The sequence below is a fragment of the Giraffa tippelskirchi genome, chromosome 5 (assembly GCF_054371585.1).
Source record: "Giraffa tippelskirchi isolate mGirTip1 chromosome 5, T2T-mGirTip1v1.2.pri, whole genome shotgun sequence".
Taxonomy (NCBI): domain Eukaryota; kingdom Metazoa; phylum Chordata; class Mammalia; order Artiodactyla; family Giraffidae; genus Giraffa; species Giraffa tippelskirchi.
In genome coordinates this window covers 45,775,664-45,797,862 of record NC_137279.1, presented here as the reverse complement: position 1 = coordinate 45,797,862, position 22,199 = coordinate 45,775,664, and the positions used below count along the sequence as shown (strand labels likewise).

Genomic DNA, 22,199 nt, shown 5'->3' with positions numbered 1-22,199 from the left:
CTGGTAGTGTTTTCCTCCATACTGGAATGGATTAATTACAAGCTAGACACACAGCGGAATGAGTAGGTCAATGGTCTAGCTGTCAATGACAAAATATGGGATTCTTATGACAGTCACTAAGAATTTGGTCTTTCCTAATTTGAGTCCATTTGTGAGTGCTGTGTGTTCTCTTTTGATGATGCACCTAACTCAAATGACCTCTGATCTGTAGACCTATCAACAGTCCCCTTGGACACTCCCAATTTGTTGAACCATGCCCACAGCAATGGTGTGTGGTGGGGTCTTTCCTATGGAAGCCAGAATTAGCCTTTTTATTTACAAGGCCTGTCCTAAGAAGGTGGCAGGGAGCTGTCCAACCAAGACGCTGTAGAGAAGCTGAACAAGCACAAAACCTCTGCAGGACTAACAGCGATGTTGCCTTAGCCAGGAGCCCTCAACGCGTGTTCACTGCTAGTTGAAATAACAAATGTCAACAACGAATGTGATACCATCCCCATTCACTTTCCCAAAGGTGTGTGTAGAACTAAAGAAGCTCTTGCCTGATATCTAGCTAGGCTCTCTCAAGGTTCTCCTATGAAAAAAATAGAAATTAATCCCAAACCCACTGGGCTTGGCCAAAGACAAGAGGCATGTGTCTGGCATGTGTCTTGCATGTGTGTGGGGGAAACATAGCCTGGTATTAAAAATCCAAAGGCAGGTGGAAGTGCTCACCAGCCTTGCCCGTGCCCTCCCTCGTCTAAGTGGGTGTTCCTTGGACCACCATAAGCCTCAGAAACCTGAGTGGCAAATTAGTCACCGTCTCTACTCTGATAGGGAAATATTTCCTTGTTATCCGTCCAAGTTTAATCAACATTTCAGTTAAACAGGTTAAAAATGCCCGAGGAATTCAGAGCTGGAAAGAAACTCAAAGTCGTTTGGCCCAAGAGTTTATTTTAAAGATGAAGAAAAAGAAGCCCAGAGCGATACAGCCACTTGTTTTTCAAGAGGCACAGCCAGGGAGCAGAGGGCTGGAGAGCAGCAGCGCATCACCCGCGCCGGCTCCAGGCTCTGAGAACCAAACGCCTGCCGCATCGCGCTACTCGCGGACCGCTCTGCACGAGCCCAAGGCCTAGATGGCCAAGAAATCAAGGGCACCGGCTCTTCTAAATTCTCCAGGGAGAAAGTTCCAAGGCGCTGGGGGCCGGTGCGGAGGATTTTCAAAGGCCTGCGGCGGAGCCCTGCTCGCAGGGACACGGGCCAGATGTCCTCACGTCCCCTCTGCAGACGCTGGGGCTGCCTGCTGCAGTCTACCCCGCGCGGGCGCACAGCCGCCTCTGCTCCCGCAAGCCCCCGGGGCAGCTTCGGAACACACCTAGGGAACCCGCCGGGCGGGCGGGTTGATAGTGCAGGGGCGGTAGGATGGTTGCAAAGGTCAGTCGTCTCCCCTGCTGGCCGCCTTCCTTCCCTGGTCGCTCCCTGTGGCGGCAGAGAAAACAATGAACCCGCGGGGCAAACAGGAGACAGACTGACGCATCTGCACACTCGGAAGAGAGGGTCCAATGGCTAAGCAGCTCGAGTGGGGTCGTGAGAAAACCGTGGGGTTTTCACAGAGCAGGTGGAGTTCACTGCAAATGCACAGGGTCTTACCAATCACTGGAGATGGCACCTTTGCTCGGTTTTCAGAAGTGCAATTCCAGGGGCACTTTTTTTCCCCTTGTAAAAGAGACTGTAAAGACAATATTAATTTGTTTAAGCTCAAGACGTGAAACAAACCGGATGCCATGCTTTCTCAGCTTTCTGAGTTAGGGATGATGGTGTGATTCAGCATCACCTGAAGCCAAAATTCACCTGAGTAGAATTAGGGATTGTCAGTGAATCCCCACTCACACTTCCAGAGATGAGTCTGATTCTTCTAGACACACACACACATACACACAGAAATAGTTATCGTTCTCCTTGGCCCTGATCTCCTATTGAACAATAGATACACGCCTAGGACAATGTGGGGTTTGGTGCTTCTTTTGGGAGAAGAACTTGTAGTATTTCTCCATCCCTATTATTCTACTCTCTGTGTATGGTTGTGTGTCAGCTGCTACCTGAACAGAGGTGGCAGTTCCATATAGGTTGGCTTAGAGAAGAAAACTGTTCTCACTCGGGTTCTATAAATTACTCATATTCTCACTTTAATATCAAGTACGATATGTATTAGAGTGCATGGTTTTGGCTAGAATCAATTTGGAAGGCTGTCAAATAAAAAACAAAATAGGAAAATAAATCCAAAGTAAAATTTATGACATGATTTTACTCCCATTACATTCCACTTAACAAATGCATATGTTTTACAATATCTTTAATAATAATTATTAAACATAGTAAAATACTTCCAAACTTGGCTCATTGCATAATTGTACTTCGAGTGAAAAAAAAATTATCTGAAGCCTTGTCAATATGCCACTTCCTCCTCCCCCAGCTTTTAACAGAAGCAGCCTCCAGTGGAATAATCCAAGCTGTGTTCAAGAAGTTGGCAAGTAGGTCCAATTAAATGTGGTTTTACTGTATTCTGGCGTTTGCATATCTTGTTTGCCAAGAAGTAATCTTTGACAAAAAAAAAAAAAAGAATCTCTACTGGCCCAGACACAGCCTGGATGGTGCAATGCATCACATAACTTTACCCCATGACTAAGATAATCTTTTTTTCTTAAATAGCTGTGGAAAACGTATCATATATCCATCATATTCCTATATGAATCACAAAACACTGTGCTTTATGGAGCCTCCTACATTTATACATGACAATCTGAAATTCATCTTAATAGCTCTGCTTATTTTAATTATTAAACTCAAAGGGGGTTACTTTCAGCCACCTGAGCTTGATGTATTTATTCAGGTGTGCTCCAGTTGGATTATCTGAATGAGGCTCCAAAGGACCCTATTGACTATGAAATACCGGCTGGTCCAAGCTGCAGTCATCCACACTCACAAACCCAGAGACCTGAAACTCAGGGACAGACATGCTCCTCTGAGTTTTGCTGGGCCGTTCTTTTGCTGATGTTTTATATACTCCCATGCCCTTATGGAGGCGCTGACTCTGGTAGCCCCTTCCAGCTAACCCACGCGCTACGTGAACCATCAGCCGTATCCAAAGTCCAGATGGAAAGCTGTCAACAAAGAGACTCCTTCTGCTCTGCCTACCGCATGATTCATCCCTGGCATGAAGACAGGCCGGAGATGGCCCCACCACCTTGACTCCCATAGGTGAGCCAGCCGAAGAGCACAGGTGCCCATTCCTCAGGTCAGCAGGGAGGGTCGGGTCTGAAAATGCCTCTGAACACACAACTTGGCCTTTGTTATCGACCGTCACAAGCTCATTAAAAACACATGCAGAAATGGTTAAACAAAATCCTCTAAACCTTTTACAAAATTGCCAGTCTATTAGAAGAACTGAGCTCACAGCAAACTCTCCCTTCCAATGTGTGCAATGGAGCAGCTAATGTCCTTTGGACTCTTGTCTATGGCACCAAGCAGAGAGAGGTGGGAGGGGGGCTTGTTTGTTTTTGGTTCTTGTTGTTGTTTTTTTAACTTTTTTAAAACCAAACTCTTCAATAGTGCAACCCAAAGGACTGTTTTTACCAAACACGTACTGTTAAAGTCATTGCCTTGTAAAAAAAATCTACGAAAATTATAAAATAAAAAGGGAGATCTGTGTCATTGTATCTGGGAGAGCAAGAAGGAAAAGAGAAGCAGATGACCGTGGCACGAATGCTTTTGTGAGTGGCACTGCATCAAAGGGCGAAGTGGACTCGCTGAATGGGGGTTTTGAAGCCTATTACGTGGAAAAGTTGGATCGTAAGCTTGATCTGGGCAATATTTACTCAAAGTCTCCTTATAAGGCACAGAGCACTGCATTCCATCGAGTCGTGGACTTCCCCCAGGTGCATCTTCCTCCTAACGGAAGTAGTCGCAAGGAGGCAATTTGACCACAGATATGCAGTGTACCACGATGTGGCTCTAGCAACACATAAAATAGCACATCAGTGATGTGAGGCCTGAGACTGAGATGCTCTGAGCTCTGATCTGGCATGTGCCACCTTCTCCTGGTGTGATCAGTAAGTCATTTAAATCTCTGGGGAAATCATTTTCATATGTGTGCCTCCCTGGGGAGTTGCACTTGTTTCTTACCATTATATATATTAATCATGCTGGGTTTTTTTAATTTTATGATGCAAGATTAAATATAAGCTGAAGCTTTCGGTCTTGGTCTCTCCAGCCTTAAGAGAAAAATACATCTCCAGCTTAGGTTTTTGGATTAATCAATCAGATGGAGAGTTGAAAGGGCTTGGGACATTCATCCAAAGGAACCAAAAGTATGATGTAAGTTCTGCGAGGGTTAGGGCGTACCTACCTACCTGAGACTGTAGGATCTTTTTCATTCCTATGGTGCTTGGACTTTCACATATCATGTAGAACTTGCTTTCCTCAGGGCCTGCTTAAAACCAGAATAAAGTTGCGACTGTTAGTGCCCAATGAACTTAAATCATAAAAATTCACATTAAAAAACCCCACATTGATAAAAAGGCTTTATGATAAGGAAACTTCACCTTGGCATAAAAAATAATAATCATTTTAATAGTGAAGTCACTGCAAATGTATATAGCATCTTTTTCTTCTGAGAGCTTAATACTTCTGCAAATTCATTTGCACACTAGTCTAAGGAAGGAGATGATAAGGGTATTATTTTTCTGGTCTTTCTTACAAGTGGAGAAATCAGGGTGGGGCTGGTAGACCTTCACTAACTTTCTCTGAAGCAGATGATACTGAGAGACAGGGGTGAAAAACATTCCAAGCAACCAAGGCCAGTTTTCAGATAAGTGGAAAATTATTCAATTTTCCCCTTTCAGCAGCAAACAAGTTTTGAGGTTCCTGTCTGGCTGCCACCCTCTGTCATGCATCCATGTTTCTTCTCTCCCTCTTGCACATCCAGCAACAGTTCTGTCAGCCCTGCACTTACTAGCCTGCAAGTAGCAGTGCCTCGTCGTGGTTGAACTAGTAACATGTTTGGAAACCTAAACAACCCCTTTCATGACTGGGAGCAGAGAGGGAGACTGTGTCAGTGGGAAGAATCCTGCCAGGGTCTCAGTTCTTGGGGAGCCCAAGGTAGAGGCGCCAAAACATGTCCTCTGCACTCTCAGGAGAGAGTGCTCTACTGTGATAATTTTTTTAATAGTTGATAGGATCTAAGTCGGGAAGAGAAATAGCGTAATTTCAATCTTAGGATCAACTTGTAAATATATATAGCAGACAATGGTAAGTGCGATCATGGTAAATATCTATTAACATATTGCAAACTTTACCATTTGGGCATAACCAGAATGTTGATTTCAGATTCACACTTGATCAAAGATGTGCCCTGAACAAGGAATTCAGCCTCCATGTGCCTCTAAAGAGGAAAAAAAAACCCCAAAACCTCATGTCTAAAATGATAGATAACTAAAGGTTTGGGGAATGTATGAAATGTTTGCAAAGTAGTCTAGACCCTCTTCCCTTCTCTTATAGCCTCACTCGGTACCTGCTCTTCCACTTTTAGGATGAACAAACTGGAAATCACTTTTGCCCTGTCCAGCTCTAAGTTTCTGTGATTTTTAGGAAGGACATGTGATACAGAAATTTATAAGGGGAGACTATCAGACACACAACACAGGTCTTCAAATAACGGGGAATAATTGGGCCATTCTGGCCATTAGATTTTTGCAATTTGAAGAACAAAATTAACTCATTATTTTAAAAGCAACCAGTCCAGAATGCAAATTTTAAAATTCAGGATACAGATGTAAGCTGGGAAATGTTTTTGTTTATACGGCTTAAGAGTTATGCTATTTTAGGAGAGAGAAAAAAATTATACATGTATCATTAAATAAGAATAACAATATGAGGATTGATTGCCTCATACTTCGAGGGTGTTGTTTGACTGACTTTTAAACAGAAACACTTCAATCATTTAAATTCTTCCATGCTGGTCAAGCCTACAGACCGCCTGTATTTTGACTAAAGTATTATTTTTACTGCAAGATAAGCACCTTTACAAAGCAAATTGAATAGATGACAAACCCACCCTCCCTCCCCCTTTTGCACATAAGTGATTCTAGTACTGCTTTGAGGCATCCCTCAAGTCAAATAACATAAATAGAATGTGAGAAATTACCACGTTTTCTAGACTTCACACTTAGTATGAAAAACAAAACTTCATTGTGCCTCAACATAGCCTCTCATTTTTTTCTCTTAACCTAAGGATTTCATAGAGTTCAATGTGGTTTATTATACTGAGCACCTGAAAATGCCTCAGCTCCTTGGTCCACAGGCTCCGATCTTGGATATATGTCTGTGGGTTGCTGGTGCAGAGTGGTAAATAGGGCCAACCTCAAATGTAGTTTTCATTAAATGTACTTCAATTTTTTCAAAACGGTAGAAATTCACACATAAAAAACCACTTGGTTGAAAAAATTCCATTGCAATGGTGTCCAAAATTACTCAATGCATAAAATTTGCCCTCTTATAATTAATAAAAGGACTCTGAGAAAAACAGAGCAGACTATAAAATATGAATTTTAGTTTGCATCTCAACAAAAATAAAAGCCTAAAGGGTAGTCCATCTGCTAGCCTTTAGTTTCTTTTTCATTTATTCAATTGTAGGATCTTGGGGATTCTGAAGAGACCTTAAATTTTACGATAAAGGCATGTGTATAATGTCTATGCTTTGAATATAAACCTATACCATTTCTCCCTCCTGTCATACTTAAGAGACCCTCTTTCTCAAAGGCAGTTAGTTATAGAAACAACCTTATAAATTATTTTCTTGGAATACGGTTTTATGCTCAAATTTCTTCTATTCAATGAGGATTTCAAGTACACAGAGAAACAGCTATAAATGAGAAGAAATGGATTTTTTCCCCTAAAAAATGAATAGATGGCACAAACTTCTGTGGCTATGGTTCACAAACAATAAATGTTATTCTTAAATGTTTTAATTATCTATTATTGTATCATTATGCTTTTCTAAAACTTATCCAAATAGACACTGTAGGAAGCATTGTTGCCTGTCTAGTAAACATGCAATAGGCATTTCAGTATTACCAAAGAGCTCATTTGCATGACACAATTCCAAATAAATGATCCACAAAAAAAGGTACATATGTACATACATATAATATGCATATAATTTTTCTGGTTTTAAGAGATTTAGATTAAAATCTTAAACGCTCCTATTTTGATCACAGATCATTTCAGAGCAATAGACATATATAACTAAATGTCAGGGTGTTTTGTAATCCCCTCAAAGGTGAAGTGTACACTGAACCAAGGTAATGATTTTTTTTTTTAATGAGGTGAATATGTCCTTATTTGTACATAGTTTCAAGTAATCTATATTTTAAAATTCAAGTTTTATTCCTTTAAGCTCTGTCATATCAAAAGTTAGCTCTGATTCGTCACAGCACACATAAATAAGGTTATGCTATTCTTTCAAGTTCAGTATCATTGTACATACATGATTATGTATTCAAGCAACAAGAGTTAATTTAGCCTATAAAAGTTAACAAATATTCAAGTACATTTTTCATGTACCACTTCATATTAACTACAAATATACTTTTTAACAAATGTGAATATTTAGGTCAATATGTCTTTTTTAAAATTCCTATATAGTCATGTTAAGCATGTATATTGACATTGAATAAAAGCTACTTGATTTAATGATTAACTACAGAGATTATAATAAACTGTAAATAAATCCCTTCCGTGAATGGACTCTCTATCTGTGTCACAAGGCCTCTCAAAGCCACTCTAAATATCCTCACTGAAACTGTTACTGACTAATGTGCTACATTTTAAAGCCAAATTGGGTTTTTGCTCCTCTCATGCCAAAGGAACTAGAGAGAATTGCCTCCTATAGCAAAATGCGAGCTCAACTGCAAACCCATTTCTGAAGACAATTAGAAAGAGTGGGGGGCAGGGACAAGGACCTGAAAATTCAAGAAAAATTTTAGTTTTGACAGAATCATTTTGCAAACTACCCTTCACATAAATCCAGGGATCGTGATTAACAGTTAGTAAATGTTAGAATAGAACCAGGAAAGTCAACTAGGTAGTTTATTTCTCTCAAAAAAAAATCAGATTTCTTTCAAGTGCTTGAGTATTTAGGATTCTACAAGCCTGAATTATCTAGACAATTAAATCAACAAATTATTTAGTGTAAGCAGACACTTTTAATTGGGCTTAAAAGAGCAACTTTTCAAGTTTCATTTCTATGATCTCACCGTTCCTTGTTACAATGTTTTATATATGGAGTTCAGTTTCTTTCACAAGGAATTACAAACATTAAGATTTCTAACTGATCAGTTTGCAAAATGCTAAAAGTTTCACTTCTAAAATGTCTCTGTAAATGAACTAATAGTTCTAAAAACCTCCAGTGTCATCAGTATGATCTCATTGCTTTAGCCCTCTTTTTATATTAAAAAAATTCAAGAAGGAGTCGAGAAGGCTAGAAACATACAATGTTTCTTTCTACATTACTACATTGACAGTCAAAAGATAAGTGGTTCTACATTTCGGACCAAAGGATCTCCTACAACGATATTTTGCCATGTTTCGGCAGGTCATAGTAGGACATTTTTAACATAAAGGACAAAATCCTATCAGTGTAATCAATTTGCACTATTAGCCAGAATGAAACTCCTAAAACTTATTTGCTTTTTAAAAATAATTGCTTTCTTTTAAAAATAAAAATGGTATTATTTCTAGCGTTTTCATGTCAAATGACATTAAAGAAAAGGATCGAGTTTTCCAGTTCAGGATTTCAAAATTCACACTTCCTCGATCACTGTACCTTATTAGTAAGTTTCAAACATTGAAATAATTACAATGAAAATTTAGATCAATATCTACAAATTAAAATTGAGTTTCCTATCCAGATGTATGTGAGTTTCCCTCACATTAGAAATGAAAGAATGTTTTAAGCTTTTATAAGAATAAAATGTAGTCATACAATAAATTTTGAGATGGTAAGATTCTTTTAAAAAATTCTTATCTGGTACAATAGGACTTTTAAGTCAAGTTTTTATGTTTTGTGTTCTATTGATCAAACTTGGGAGATTCAAGATTCTTTAAGTTGTATTACTTCTTAGGTTAAGAAAACCAGTTGTTTTCTTTAATAACAGTTCAAAATTTTTGTTTTACCTGGAAAAAAAATGAGTATTTCAGCCATTTTAATGTGAGCTATTATATAATTTTAATAAAATGTTCACCTTTTCCCAATCTTCCAATAACCTGTTTGTAGATCATGTCTATTGGGAAAAAAAAAAAACAAACTCTACTTGATTCACCTATTAATCCGATAGCATAATTAACTAGAAAGGAAATCCAAAACCAGTATCCTTAACATTGGATAGCTCTTGGATATTCCCTAGGGTACACCTTACACACAAAGCTGGGCCCATATTCATCTAGGGCATAATTGATTATCTGAAAGAAACAGATGTTTTCAAAAGTAAATGAAACCCCATATTTAAAGTATACTTATGTATCAGCCCAATGTCAAAGGTGAGATCAATTTGAATGGTTTCCAATGTGATTACATGACAAATTAATTTCCTTTTCTAAAAATGTAGTGAATGAACAACTGATTCCTTCACTTATCAAATGTGGTGACTTGTGTAATTGTTCTAGTTTTGCAAGAAGTGTTTCAAGGAGTTATTTCTTCCAAATTTCATGTCAAAACACTTTTTGTAAGTGTATCCAGTGAAGTTTAAAATAATGCTCATTTAAAATTAGATGCTAGCAAGTGGAACTAAATTATAACTCTCAACATCTTCTGAAAGCTTCGAGACACTGACCAGATAGCATAGGAACTGAAGACACAGGTCCCACTCACCCTTCCACCCCGTAACTAACTGCCCAAGAAATTATTTTGTGGAAGTCAAATGTACATTCTCATGTCAAACAATGTTTGGTTGGTTAAAACCAAGTAGTTTCATGTAGCTGAAATCCTGTGTCAACCAAAACAAAGGGAAAGGTAGGACCCCAACTAGTAAATAACTGATGGTGCTTTATAATCTTTTGGGATTCCCATCCAAAGACAACAGTGAACTTACATATGGTACACTTTCAAGCTCCAGACCTTATATATCATTTCTATCAAAATTAAGAATATTAACCTTACCATAGGTCAATAATATAAATGTATTTAATTTTTGACAATAATCATGTAGAACTGTATTTTCACAGGTACCTTTAAGGATAGTGGAATGGACAATTATAAATTAGGTAAATCCTGGTAGAGTACGGACAATTATAGATTCCAGAATTTATAAAAACTCTCAGGTCGGTGCCAGCCCTGCTCACACTTAGAGACAACTGGACCCTCAGCATGTGTGAGTGAGTGTTCTGTCAATTCTTTAGGTCAACCAGCAAATGTTTCTCACCCTGACAAGACCCATCAGGCAAGCATGAAGTTGGGACGATCACAAAAATTAGGGAACAGTTTTTTAAATGGTTGCATGTACTTAATCACATTTTAAAGTTAAAACTTAAGAATTAAAACCTGAGAACTTTTGACTTCTCCCAGCAACAAAGAGGATGTATACAGCTATTCTTGAACAATCGAATGCCTGCTAATTCAATTGCCTAAAATTCCAGTCATTAGCCAAGCAGTTTTCCAAATTAAGACATCCGGTCTCCTACAATTTTCCACTTAAGCCAGAACACAGAAAAATAGATTTGACCAATCAACTTAAGATTACCCATGAAAATATGACTTATGATGTATGGATTAGTAGTTGTACAGTGTATTATGAAAAATCCATGCTGCCACCTTTACGTTCCTGATCCAGGTTGTAGAAAATGGGTCACCTTTTTTTAAATGTGCATTTATTCTTAAATGACTAGAAGCAAAATATTTGAACACTTCTGAGTGATTTAAGGTAATCTAATAATTCATAAACTCTGAATAGAATTAATATTAAAAATAAAGATGCCATGTATGATACATATTTAGGATCTATATAGTACATAATCACAATTTTGAAAACACACCAAAATTCTCAGTTCATATAATTTATTGCAGTTAGCACACAGTTTAAAAATTCACCAACACACCAATAGTACAAAACTAAACAGCATTATAAGTTATTCCCCCCTCAGGAAAATAAAACATACTATGATTGTCAAAGCTAGATGTCAGTCTAAGTTTTAGAACAAAGGAAGAATGTGAAACTAATAAAAGGAAAAAGCAATCACTCACAATGACCACAAAAAGAAAATCCAAAAGAAAGTCCGTTTTCTCACAGACATTGATTGTCTTCTCTAAATTAATAAAAATTATCTTAACATAAACTGTACTTTAAAAAAACTAGAAACTCTTCAAGTAACTAAAGATAATGCTCCAAGGCCATTTTCACAGCTTTTTTTGTTTGTTTGTTTGCTTTAAATGCCATTACAGCCAAATTAACACACATTTGACCAAATATTTCCAAAACAGTCCAGCAACACACAATGGAGTTTTCCATTCAGTATCTTAAGCACAAAAATAGGCTATGTTTACAGTAGTTAAGGCGATCAAATTTTAAACAAAAGCAATTTAAAAAAAAAAAAAGGGAAAAACAGCAAACGTTTTCCATGCTACTCCCATAGACCTTATTTGTAAGTGCAAGACAGGAAAACAAACACTGTGCAAAATGCTTTTGCCCTGCGTGCTGGTCATTAAAACCACACATAGGGCTGCAGCCTCTGCTGCCGCGATACACATAGTCTACTAACCCCCTTCCCCGTGTCAATCAAGGCAGTCCAGTCCATTCAGCCTGGGGCTTTTTCAGTCCATAGAATCTTTTCATGAGTTGGGGGTGTGGGGGGGGAGTGGAGGAGGGGATAGGGGGTAAGGAATGGAAGGAAGAAGGGAGGGAAAGGAAGAAGGGGAGAAAAAGAAAAGGGGAGAAAAAAAAAAGAGAATGACCTATTGTCAATTTGTGCAGTAGTTACTCTAAAAACGCTCAACTGGGTAAATGTGTACATCTAAACTTTGAGCTGGCCTGGGTTTTGTGCAATTAAAAGTTTTGTTATAAATGCACACTGCACATGCAGATCTTTTAAGCCGTTTGTAAACATTTATATTTCCTTGTTATGTAGCGAAGTTATCAATTTGCAGCTTAAGTTTTTATTCAGCTTAACAGTTTCAACTTAAAGACAGTGGGAAAGTCAATTTAAATTATATAAAATAAAAATAAAAACAGTGCATTAACGTTCTTCATAACACCAGGTTTTTTTTTTCCAAATGGTGCTATTTCTCTAAGGAAATTAAATAATTTTAAACTCACTCGTTAAAGTTATACAATGCAAACAAAGACAAAAAATATATTGAAACTCATGCATTTCTGTAGCGTTAATATTTACTTTTCAAGACTCAACTAAGAGCATCAACACAACCTGTCAAGTCCTTTGACACCCCCCCAGCCCATGTAATCAATTACAGTATACAATAACAGTAATTCACATTTTTCAACACACAGTTCAACACTGCTGAAGCTGCAATATCCTTTTTCATCCCAAGCAAACCTTCACAAAGACAGCGTCCCAGTGATCCCAGTGTACTTTCAGAATTTCTCTCATTGGGAACCGTCAGAAAACCAGAAGTTGCCACAGAAAGTTTTAAGTCAACTGCTTGTTTAAAAATAGATAATCCAGCATTTCAGAAATTTTCCATTTGGGTCTAAAAGCATTCAGGTTTCCAACAGCCAGAAAAGATTCATGCAATTTGAGACATATAAAGAGGCTAATAAAACTGGAGGGAATTTCTACTTTAAAAAAAAAGAAAAAGTGGGAAAAAGGAGAGAGCTCAAAAGACACCGCAGTGCTGACAAAACAGACCCTATGAAAGCATTTTGTGATAGGATGATTTGTTTCAAAGGTTCTTATTGGCTTACTTCCCCTACCCCCTCGAAAGAAAGGAAGAAAAAAACACCTCTCCATTCTCCGACTTGCTCTAAAGTTTCTTTAATCAGGATGCTAAATTAGTGAGATTCTCATGCTATTCTAAAGTGCAAAAACAAGTTAATATCCCAACCTTTCAGTTCCAGGAAACGAGACTGCTTTTAGACCGTACCACAACTATATAGAGATCTATTTATATATAGGTATATATATATTATTTATATATATATAAAATTATTTCCAGAGTTCTTGAGAGCTATCTTCTAAGGTCCAGTCTCTGACCGCGGGCAGGCTCAGCGCCTCGCTTTTGACCGACAAGGAGTTCACCAACTCACAGTGGAACTTGCGGATGTGCCGGTACAGGTCCCCGGACTGCGTGAACCTGCGCTCGCACCACTTGCAGGCGTGCGGCTTCTCGCGCGTGTGCACCACGGCGTGGCGGCTCAGGTTGTGCGAGTACTGGAAGCTCTTGCCGCACTGCGTGCACGTGTAGGGCTTCTCGCCCGAGTGAGTCCTCTCGTGGCGCTTCAGGGTGTACATGCAGGAGAACGTCTTCCCGCACAGCGAGCAGGTGGGCACGTTGACGTCGGCGGCCGGCTTGCTGCGCAGGCCGTCCTGCTCGCGGAAGTGCGTGCTCAGGTGGATCTGCAGGATGTGCGGGCTGGGGAAGACCTTGTTGCACAGGGGGCACATGAAGATCTGGCCGGCCGGGCTCAGGATGTTGGAGACGTAGGGCAGCAGGCTGCTCTCCATGCCGCCCTCCACCTGGACCCGCTCGCTCTCGGGGGTCATCATCTCGTCGTCGCTGGCTTTGTCCTCCCGCTCCAGCTCCCTCAGGACCGAGTCCTCCCTCAGAGGAGCCACATGGGCCGGCTCATACTGTACCCTGTTATTAGTGCTCACACTCTCTTTCACAGTGCTATGTTCCATGTCATAGTCATTAGTGCCAACATCACTCTCATCACAGGAAGCCTCTTTCTCCACCTTCACCTGCACCAGGTTGCTTCTCAGCACGTCCTGTGAAGAGAAATAAGAGCTGTTCAGATTTTCAACTCCTGAAAGGCTGGACTTGACAGACAGGTCCAGCACACAGTCAACATCTGCCGAATCCCTCACGGAGGTGACAGACCTCTGGGACAAAGACTCTGTTGAGCTGCAGGGGCTGGCTACTGTTTTTCCAGCTGCTGTGGCGTGTGGCTCTGCCTCTCCGCCAGCCTGGGGGATGCCTGCTGAGTCCGAGGGCAATCGCATCCACATGTTCCCAGGCTCGGCCGCCAAGTCCCTTTTGCCGGGCAAGATGTTCAGTTTTTCATCTTCCCCTTCATCTTCATCACTGGGCAAATCGCCTGCCATGTGGCTGCTGCCATCCGAGAGGCTCTCGACTTTGTCCGAACAACTTGAAGCATCTTCTTCCTTTTTGGTGCTGTCTGCCTCCGTGGTGGCTTTCTCTTTCAGCTTCTTTTTGCAGACTTTGACAATGTCATACATGTGGAGATAACTGGCAGCTGCTAGCACGTCTTCAATGGGCAAGTCTTTGAACTGGAGTTTCCCTTCATACATGAATTCAAGCAGGAGAGCGAAGGCTGGGGCTGTAACAATGTCGCTGTTCAGATGAACAATGTCTCTTTTGTCCAGCTGGTCCTTGTAAAAGAGGTGGAAATACATGCTGCATGAAGCCAGTACAGCTCGGTGCGCTCGGAACTGGGCATCTCCCACCAGAACAGTGCAGTCACAAAGAAAACCCTGATGTCTCTGCTCGCTCAGACACTGCAGCAAATGTCTACTATGGTCTGGAAACTCCATACTGTCTTCATAACCTGGGAAGAGAGAAATTTCTCATGAGAGTCTGGTTAGGAACAACTTTTCAATGCTCTAGTCCCCACTTTAAAAAAAAAAAAAAAAATCAGCTTGGGCCTCGGAGGTACATGTCCCTGAATTTTAATCAGGCTTATGACCCAAGCAGTACCAAATCACACACACACACACAAAACCAAATGTGAGAAGGAAAATGTACGCTTTCCAAACTTCTGACTCCAGCCAAACAGTCTCTGATGCGTCTCCACCTTCCCTGAACTTGTAGTCAAGTTTTAAAAGTCTTCATTTCAATACAGTCTCTTACTGAGAGTAAGAATTTAGGTCTCTTTCAGAAGAAATTTAACTAACTCTAATCATCAAATTATGTCCTACAAAACCTACAAAATAGCTTTATTTTCAAAGGGAACAACTCAAATAATGAACAAAGAAAAGTCCCAAACACATTCTGGAAGATTCAGAAAACTTGTTCAACCATCCTTTTTTACTACTTTTGATACCTGACTGCACTTAGAAAGCACGATTTAAACACACACATTTGGCTGAATCAAGAAAAAAAAAAAAAAAAGAAAATCGCATAATTAGTCCAGAAATCAGCAAACAACTTACTTTTAAAGTCAGAGTGTTAAAACAACAAAAGCCCTGTGTATAAAAACAGATGTTAATGCCTTAAGATTTGCAGGTATAGCACACATGTACGAGATCAGAAGGAACTACACGAACAGATGGAAAAGATCATCCTTACTATGAACAAATCCAAATTTTTTTTTAATGAATTGAGAAAAGAAATGGTTGTATTTCTTTGTAAAATCTGTACATTTAGAATATTAAAAACCAGAAGGGCTTTATTTAACTCCGAAAATTCTCATCTAAACTTTGATCTGTTGCATAGTAAAACGAGTTCCATATTAAAATTAATATAAACTTTTAAATGAAGGCACATTACATTCAAATGAAACTCAAAAGCTGTACAGGTTTGACATACCAAAAAAAGCCTTGCTAGTAAAAGAGAAACTATTTTTTTTTTTTACTCTGCCATACCTCAGTCAACAGAAAATACTTTGTTTCAACATAACTTGATATAGTCTGTTTTTCCCAATAGCCTTTATTCTTTCAAATGTGCACTGTTGCCCTTATTTTCTGGTGAAAGAGGGTAAAATGGAGGGAGGGGAGACGCAGATGTACAAAGGGTCAAAATTCAACTGCAAAATTCAACTCCTTAAAAATAAAGAAAGCCCGACTTCCCCTTTCCTATGACTAGAAGCAAGCTTCCACATCACCCAGCTCAAAAAGCGCATTTGGGGAATGGATACATATTAATTTAATATTTAAAAATTACTTCCCTGCTGCTTCTACACTTTGCCCAAGATGGACTAAAACTTTCAGCCTAACCCAATACATTCTGCAAGATGCCACTGCTAGAATAAACCAAGATTTACAATACAATCACTTTAAGTGCCCCACAGCTAACATCAATCCTAATCCTTGAGAGGGCTAAAAATAAAGATTGGAGGGCAGCTCACAAGGTAGCCGTGATCAAATTAGGAGGCTGAGAGGACAGAGAGGGACGAAGAAGGAAGCTTATAAACATCTGATCCAGCTGACTGTGGCCATATGGCAGCTGCTGCCCAGATAAAGAGATTAAGAATAGAGGAGTGCGATTACAGCTGTCTGGCCAATTCAGGCAGCTCAAATCTACAAGTTCTAAATTAGTCGCTAACACAAAAACTCCTGCAAATAATTATCGTTATGCTGAAATAAAAGATCTCTTAAGTATATATTTGAGAGAGAAATGAGGAAACCAGTCAAACTATTCTCCTGGGGACAAAAGTGTTTTTTTTTTCTTTTCTTTAAAAAAAAAAACCTTCGGTTTCAAAAGCACTACAGCTGTATGTTTCAGTAAGTAGTGCTGCTGAATGTTTTGAAGAATAAAGTTTCACAGTGGAATTAATTACACAACAATCTAGCTTCTTAACTAGAATAATCTTCTCATATAAGTTTGAATGCTGGATTCCAAACAGTTTACTGTTTCTCACCCCCCCACTCCAAAAGCAAAAGGAATCTAAATAGCAGTGAACAACAACAAAAAAGCATTTTAATCCGAAGTGATCTCAAAAAGCACTATTGCAAAGCCTTTCGTAACATTTCAAAACTTGAAATATTCTGTCAAGTTCTTTACCGCTCAAGCAAAAAGGGATAAAAATTAAAACTAAACAAGCTCAAGACTTTCAATGCCAGTAAGATGTTCATTTAATACTCAATTCCATATTTTACCCCTAAAGTGGATTAGAAAAGTAATGTGATTTTTTTTTAATTAAATAAACAAAACACCAAAACAGAAATATGCTCAATCTAATCTCTTGCTACTCCTACCTTTAGGACACATAAACCTGATTAAGTCCTTTCCTCTGAGTCTCGCTGGCTCCAGGTCTGTTACATCGGTGGAAAAAAAGCAGACTAAGAGAGACAGATGCAAAGTGGAGATGATGTTAGAGAGGAATGAGATACCTTCTCCACCACAGATCCGCACACACTAACTCCCTGTCTGTGTGTTAGAATAAAAGGCTGAGGGATGGCAGGCTGTCAGCTGCTCTGACATCATGTTCAGATGGAAATGCTACCTCCAGCTGTGCTCCTTTTAATGCCATATGCTACTCCTCTACACTCCTGCCACCAGCTTTTTCTTAGGAGAACTTTTCTCTTCTGTTAGTATAAACAAAATACTTCAAAGTCTCCCTTTTTTTCCCCCAAACTTTCTAACAGAAGAAATTGAAAAACTCAGCATATGGAGTTCTACTGTATTTATGGAATAGCAACACTTCTGTCTTAAGTTGGTGGACTGGCTTACATACTGACAGCACACTCTTGCCACGGTGCTATTCAGGAAATCCAGATTCACTTTTATTCAACTCCAACGTTTAGTTTCAAAGGCAGCTTAGGGATATTTTTAAACCAACCCATTTGACATCTCCAGTCCCATTTCAACATTATTATGGCACTTTAATTTCTTTTTCTCTGCAGAGAGAATGGTATACATGTCTCAGGATGTTGGAAGACTATTCAGAACTATGACTTCAACCTGGTTCTCATTATTTCACCCTTACATAACTACTTACCTAAAACTACCTTCTCAGTAAAATTTCTCACACTGCCAGTTAATGCAAATTTCAACTCTCAGTATCAACAAGCTGAAACTGCACTTTCTGAAATCCTGGAAAGTACTTCAATGAGACAAATTAATAAACTGACAACCTGCTACAGCCACCTAAAATGAATGCTGCATCTGGGTATCTAATCTGACTTTCCCCTCAGAAAGAGCAGAACTTTGTCTTCCCCTTGATCTGTGTCCCATGACAATCTTTTTGGGTCACTCTGTAATGTTCATGATCACAAGAAAACCTTTCAGGGAGAAAGGGGAAAGGGGTGGGGGAACCTAGGTCTAGCAAGTTAGGGAAGTTTTTTAGCTACATGTGCGGGTCTTTTCGAATGGCTGATGAAATTGTAAAGCAACCCGGGCTGGCCGGACCGATGCCCTGAAAGGGGCTGCGACATCTGTGAATGTCAAAGACGTCTGCACAGGCTCCTGTGGGGGTGAGGAACAGAAAAGGCTCTGGGGCCTGAGGCGCCAAGTGTCAGAGTCCTGGTGATAACCACTCTGTTCTCATTAGGAAAACCATGGCCAAGAGTTAAAGAAAGAGTAACAAAGGCCAAGGTTCTCTCTCTCGTGCTTCTCGCTTTCCCAAAGTCACAAACCCAACTTTCTCTAACTTCGCGATGAATGACATAATTATGAATGCTTATTTCAGGAGGCACTCTTTGGAGATAAAATTCCTCAGCTACACCACCTATTCTGCACAAATGCCCTCGCCTCATTCCCATATATCAGACATTAATCACCCCATTTACCCAGTGGGGTGGGGGGGCGAGTGACAGTTTAATGAGTCCCGAGCACCGCAATGGGCCAGCGACTCCCACTCCACAAATCAACCTCTTTGCGCCTCGCAGCCGCAGGTCCGGAGAGGGTTTTGTGAGGCCGGGTTTTGTTTTTCAAGGAGGTGGGGGCAGGGGTGCGGAGCAGGGAGGCGGCGGGGGTGGGGGTGGGAAGCAATGCAAATTTTTACGTAGTTGGCTGTGCATAAAACACTAGGGGAAAGAGGAAGGTTAAACCACAGGGAAGGAGGTGGAGGGCGTAGAGCCGGTGCAGCAGGAAAACACCTTAAACAACAGACGAGAAAACAGACCCGGGTCACGGCAACAACAAAAGAAAAGTCGTAAGAAGCCGGGGGAGGGTGGCTGCTACCGCTTCCCCGCCGCCACGGCGAGAGCCTCCAGCAACTGCCCCGGCCCGGGAGGGGCCTCCCCGCGGGCGCCGCCGCAGCTGCAAGGGTCCCCGGAGCCGCGGCCGTCCCGGCGCCGTGCAGCTGCACCGCTCCCAAGCCCCCGCCCCGCGCCCCCCGCCCCCGAGAGGCGCCGCCGCAGCTGCACCGGCCGGAGCGCGCCCCGCGCCGCAGCTGCACCGGCCGCACCCCGCCCGACCCGCAGCTGCGGCGGCCCGGCCCCGCACCCGGCCCCCGCCGCGGCGGCGCCCCCCGCCAACCCTAGCTCCACCCGCACAAACTAACTCCACTCGCGGGGCCCGGTCGCCCGCCCGCCTGCCCGCACTGCCCCGCCGGCCGGGGCCGCACAGCCGGCGCCCCGCCCGCCAGGGCCCCGGGCGCGGAGGGGGCGCCGGGTCGGGGCCGGGGGCCGGCGCCGGGACTCACACGGAGCGGCCCTAAGTCACCGCGTCCCCGCCGCCGCCGCCGCCGCCGTGTCCTCCGCCTCCCGGCCGCCGCTGCCGCCGCTGCTGGACTTGGTGGGCTTCCTCCTCCGCGGGCCCCCCCTCCCTCCCTCCCGGCCCCCCCGCCCCCCAATCCCGGCTCCGTCGCCCGCTCCCCCTGCCCCCTCCCTCCCGCCCACCCCCTCTGGCAGCCGGAGGAGCGCGGCGGAGCGAAGAGGCCCCACTCTCAACGGCTCCCCATGGCAGCAGCCCAGCGGCGGCCGCAGCCTGCCAGACACAGCGAGGGAGCGAGCGAGCGAGGAGCGAGCGCGGAGCCCGGGCCGGGGGGCGGGGGGGGGGGGGAAACAAGGGGGAGGGGCGGGGGACGCACCACGCACGCACGCGGCGGCGCCGGCCAGATGTTCCCCCCCCCGCGCGCGCCTCCCTCCCTCCCTCCCTCCCGGCTCTGGGCTGCTGCGATTGACCGAAAGCGGCCGGACCGGGTTCCCCGCCCGCCTCCAGCACGCAGTCTCCTCCAATAGGAGCGTGGCTTTTCAGGAGGGCGGAGGCAGTGGCGGGCAATCGTCGGACTGACAAGAGGGCCCAGCCAATGGGAAATGCGAACTAAAGCTGCCGCTCTCGCGTGCCAATCGCAGACAGAAACTGTTGGGATGGGCGGGTCAGGGCGGGGCTGGTAGCAAGGCGATGCAGGCGGAGTCGTCGGGCGGGCGCAGCGGCGGTGGCGGCAGCGGCGCCCCTCTGGGGGACTTGGCCGTGAGAAAGTGAAAGGAGCCCGCGGGCGGCGGCGACAGCTGCGCTGGGAGGGGCTTGTTTCCAGGCTAGGAGGCCTCGCGCGCTCTGGGCGATTGGAGCGAGCTTTTTGGTATGCGCCTTGACAACCGTAAATACACTTTTGAGCGAAGTGGGGCTGGGCTGCTTGAAGTTACGGAGGTATCCGCGGAGGCAGGGCGCCCGGGACACACATGACCTAAGTCCGGCATTAGGTGGCTTCCTCTACTCTGGCTGCTGTGGGTGGCGACGCCCAGGCCCTCATGTCCCAGAGCGCAGAGGGTAGGACTGAGGGACGTCCTCGCTCCGTCTGGCGCTGCCCCGTCAGCAGGTGCAGCTGCGCGTCGGGCTCAGCGGACGCCACTGTCTCCGACGGGCAGTTTCTGAGCGTCATTCTCAGGGCATCTTGTCACAGGCACAGCGGAGCGCCTGTATTTCTCGCAGAACCCTCATGTCACGTGTATTGCACTGTTACAAGTAGCCATTCCCAAGTGACCAAATTCTAGAGAACTACAGTAAAAGTAATACTTGTAGAAGCCATAGCCTGGTTTCTTAATTTCTACGTCTTCAAGCCACAAAATTAAAGTACGGAGGGAAGATGTAAGACTGTTGCATCGTTTGTCCCTTCCTTCAAATAAATTTTTATTCGATTCCCGTTCTTTGCAATTAAACTGTGTTCTTCACGGCCACCAAGAAAAGTAGAAACTTCTACTTCAAGAAGTTGAAAATCTTCTTGAGGAGGCAAGAATTACAAGTAAAAAGTTGAATAACAAGGCAGAAAATGGTTTACAAATGTAAAATAGAAAACTGCAGAGTGAGGAAGTTAGTACCCTGTAACTGTCAAGGAAATGTGTTTATTCTTTGCTAACTGAACTGAGACTGGCAAGCCTGTTGCTAACCAACTTGCCAGGAGACCTTTCAACTGGGCAAAATGTGCTCTCACTTTGTTCTAGGTCAGGTGGGTAAACCAAGTTGAAAGTATTGTGTAGGCAATCAGACATATTGAATTACTAATGAAGTAAAAAAACAGGAGCACTCGGGATTCCTGAAGCTGAAATGCTGTTGGAATATCCTATTAGAAATGGTGGTGATATTCTCTACTCTTTCCTCACTCTTTTCATGTGCCCGCGAGATTGATAACTGAGGTCAAGGCCATTGTATGAGAACCAGAGTTTTTTATTCCATGAAATGTATTCTATTTGTGCTTTTGCTGACTTCTGGATCTTTTAGTCTGTTGACAAAAGGCCAAATTTCAGTTGACTTGTTAAAAGGGAAGTTTATAAATATACTTGATAAAGGACATACACTCTTTAAAAAAAAAAAACAAACAGGTGGAAAGAAGTACATTCTTTGCCAACAAACTCAGGGGAAAAAATTGGAAAGAAATATTTGCATTCTCAGAGTTGTTTCTCACCTACTAAAAGTTTAAGGAAAGTAACAGATCTCTGGATAAAAAGACAAAGTAATTAATAGTGTCAACATATTAAATAATAAGCTCATGAGAAAATTAGAACATTAAGATTATCCACAAAAAGTTTAGAAATTCAGCTCTGTAGCATGTAAAGTCACAGCTCTAACAAAAGGCTTTACAAAAGGCACCTATAGGGAGAATAATAGCCCCGGAGATGTGCAGGGGTGGACAATGATGCATCAAAAGTTATGAGCATTGTTTTTTAGATATAAGAGTCGTCAGTAGGATCCATTTTGAGGGCTGAGGACATGTAGATTAAATAGAGATTTAAGGAAGCAAGTTTATAGTCCCTCAGTTATTTAAAAGATTTTCTGAATTCATGAAAATGCATGGAATATTCATACACTGTCAATTAATAAAAACATTTTTGAAGTATTTATTGTGTTCAAGAAAGATACACTGATGGGATGCAGAAGA

The 22,199-nt window shown here is 42.3% G+C and overlaps 1 protein-coding gene across 2 annotated transcripts; it reads right to left on the bottom strand.

Moving 5' to 3' along the window:
- Nucleotides 1–909: 909 nt before the first annotated feature.
- Nucleotides 910–19,978, bottom strand: ZBTB18 (zinc finger and BTB domain containing 18). Of its 2 annotated transcripts, XM_081490273.1 has the most exons (7): nucleotides 19,811–19,851; nucleotides 19,527–19,606; nucleotides 17,616–17,778; nucleotides 17,137–17,220; nucleotides 13,287–14,768; nucleotides 4,386–4,465; nucleotides 910–1,455 (listed from the first exon to the last, which is right to left on the bottom strand). In XM_081490273.1, the coding sequence occupies exons 4-7, from the start codon at nucleotides 17,147–17,149 to the stop codon at nucleotides 928–930; spliced, it is 2,103 nt and encodes a 700-aa protein (XP_081346399.1). In that variant the 5' UTR covers nucleotides 17,150–17,220; nucleotides 17,616–17,778; nucleotides 19,527–19,606; nucleotides 19,811–19,851; the 3' UTR covers nucleotides 910–927. The 2 variants fall into 2 exon arrangements, with proteins under 2 accessions (XP_081346399.1, XP_081346400.1); XM_081490274.1 differs by lacking the exons at nucleotides 910–1,455; nucleotides 4,386–4,465; nucleotides 17,616–17,778; nucleotides 19,527–19,606; nucleotides 19,811–19,851 and adding an exon at nucleotides 19,914–19,978 and having other exon boundaries at nucleotides 13,608–13,968; nucleotides 14,081–14,768.
- Nucleotides 19,979–22,199: the final 2,221 nt, after the last annotated feature.

Excerpts from the sequence above, each read along its gene's own strand:
- ZBTB18 (XM_081490273.1), bottom strand. Across the intron at positions 4,466-13,286 it reads GCACATCCGCAAGTTCCACT|CAGGCCCTGAGGAAAGCAAG; the intron begins GTGAGTTGGTGA and ends TCTGGTTTTAAG. Across the intron at positions 1,456-4,385 it reads AAAAGATCCTACAGTCTCAG|GGAGCGACCAGGGAAGGAAG; the intron begins GTAGGTAGGTAC and ends CTGCCGCCACAG.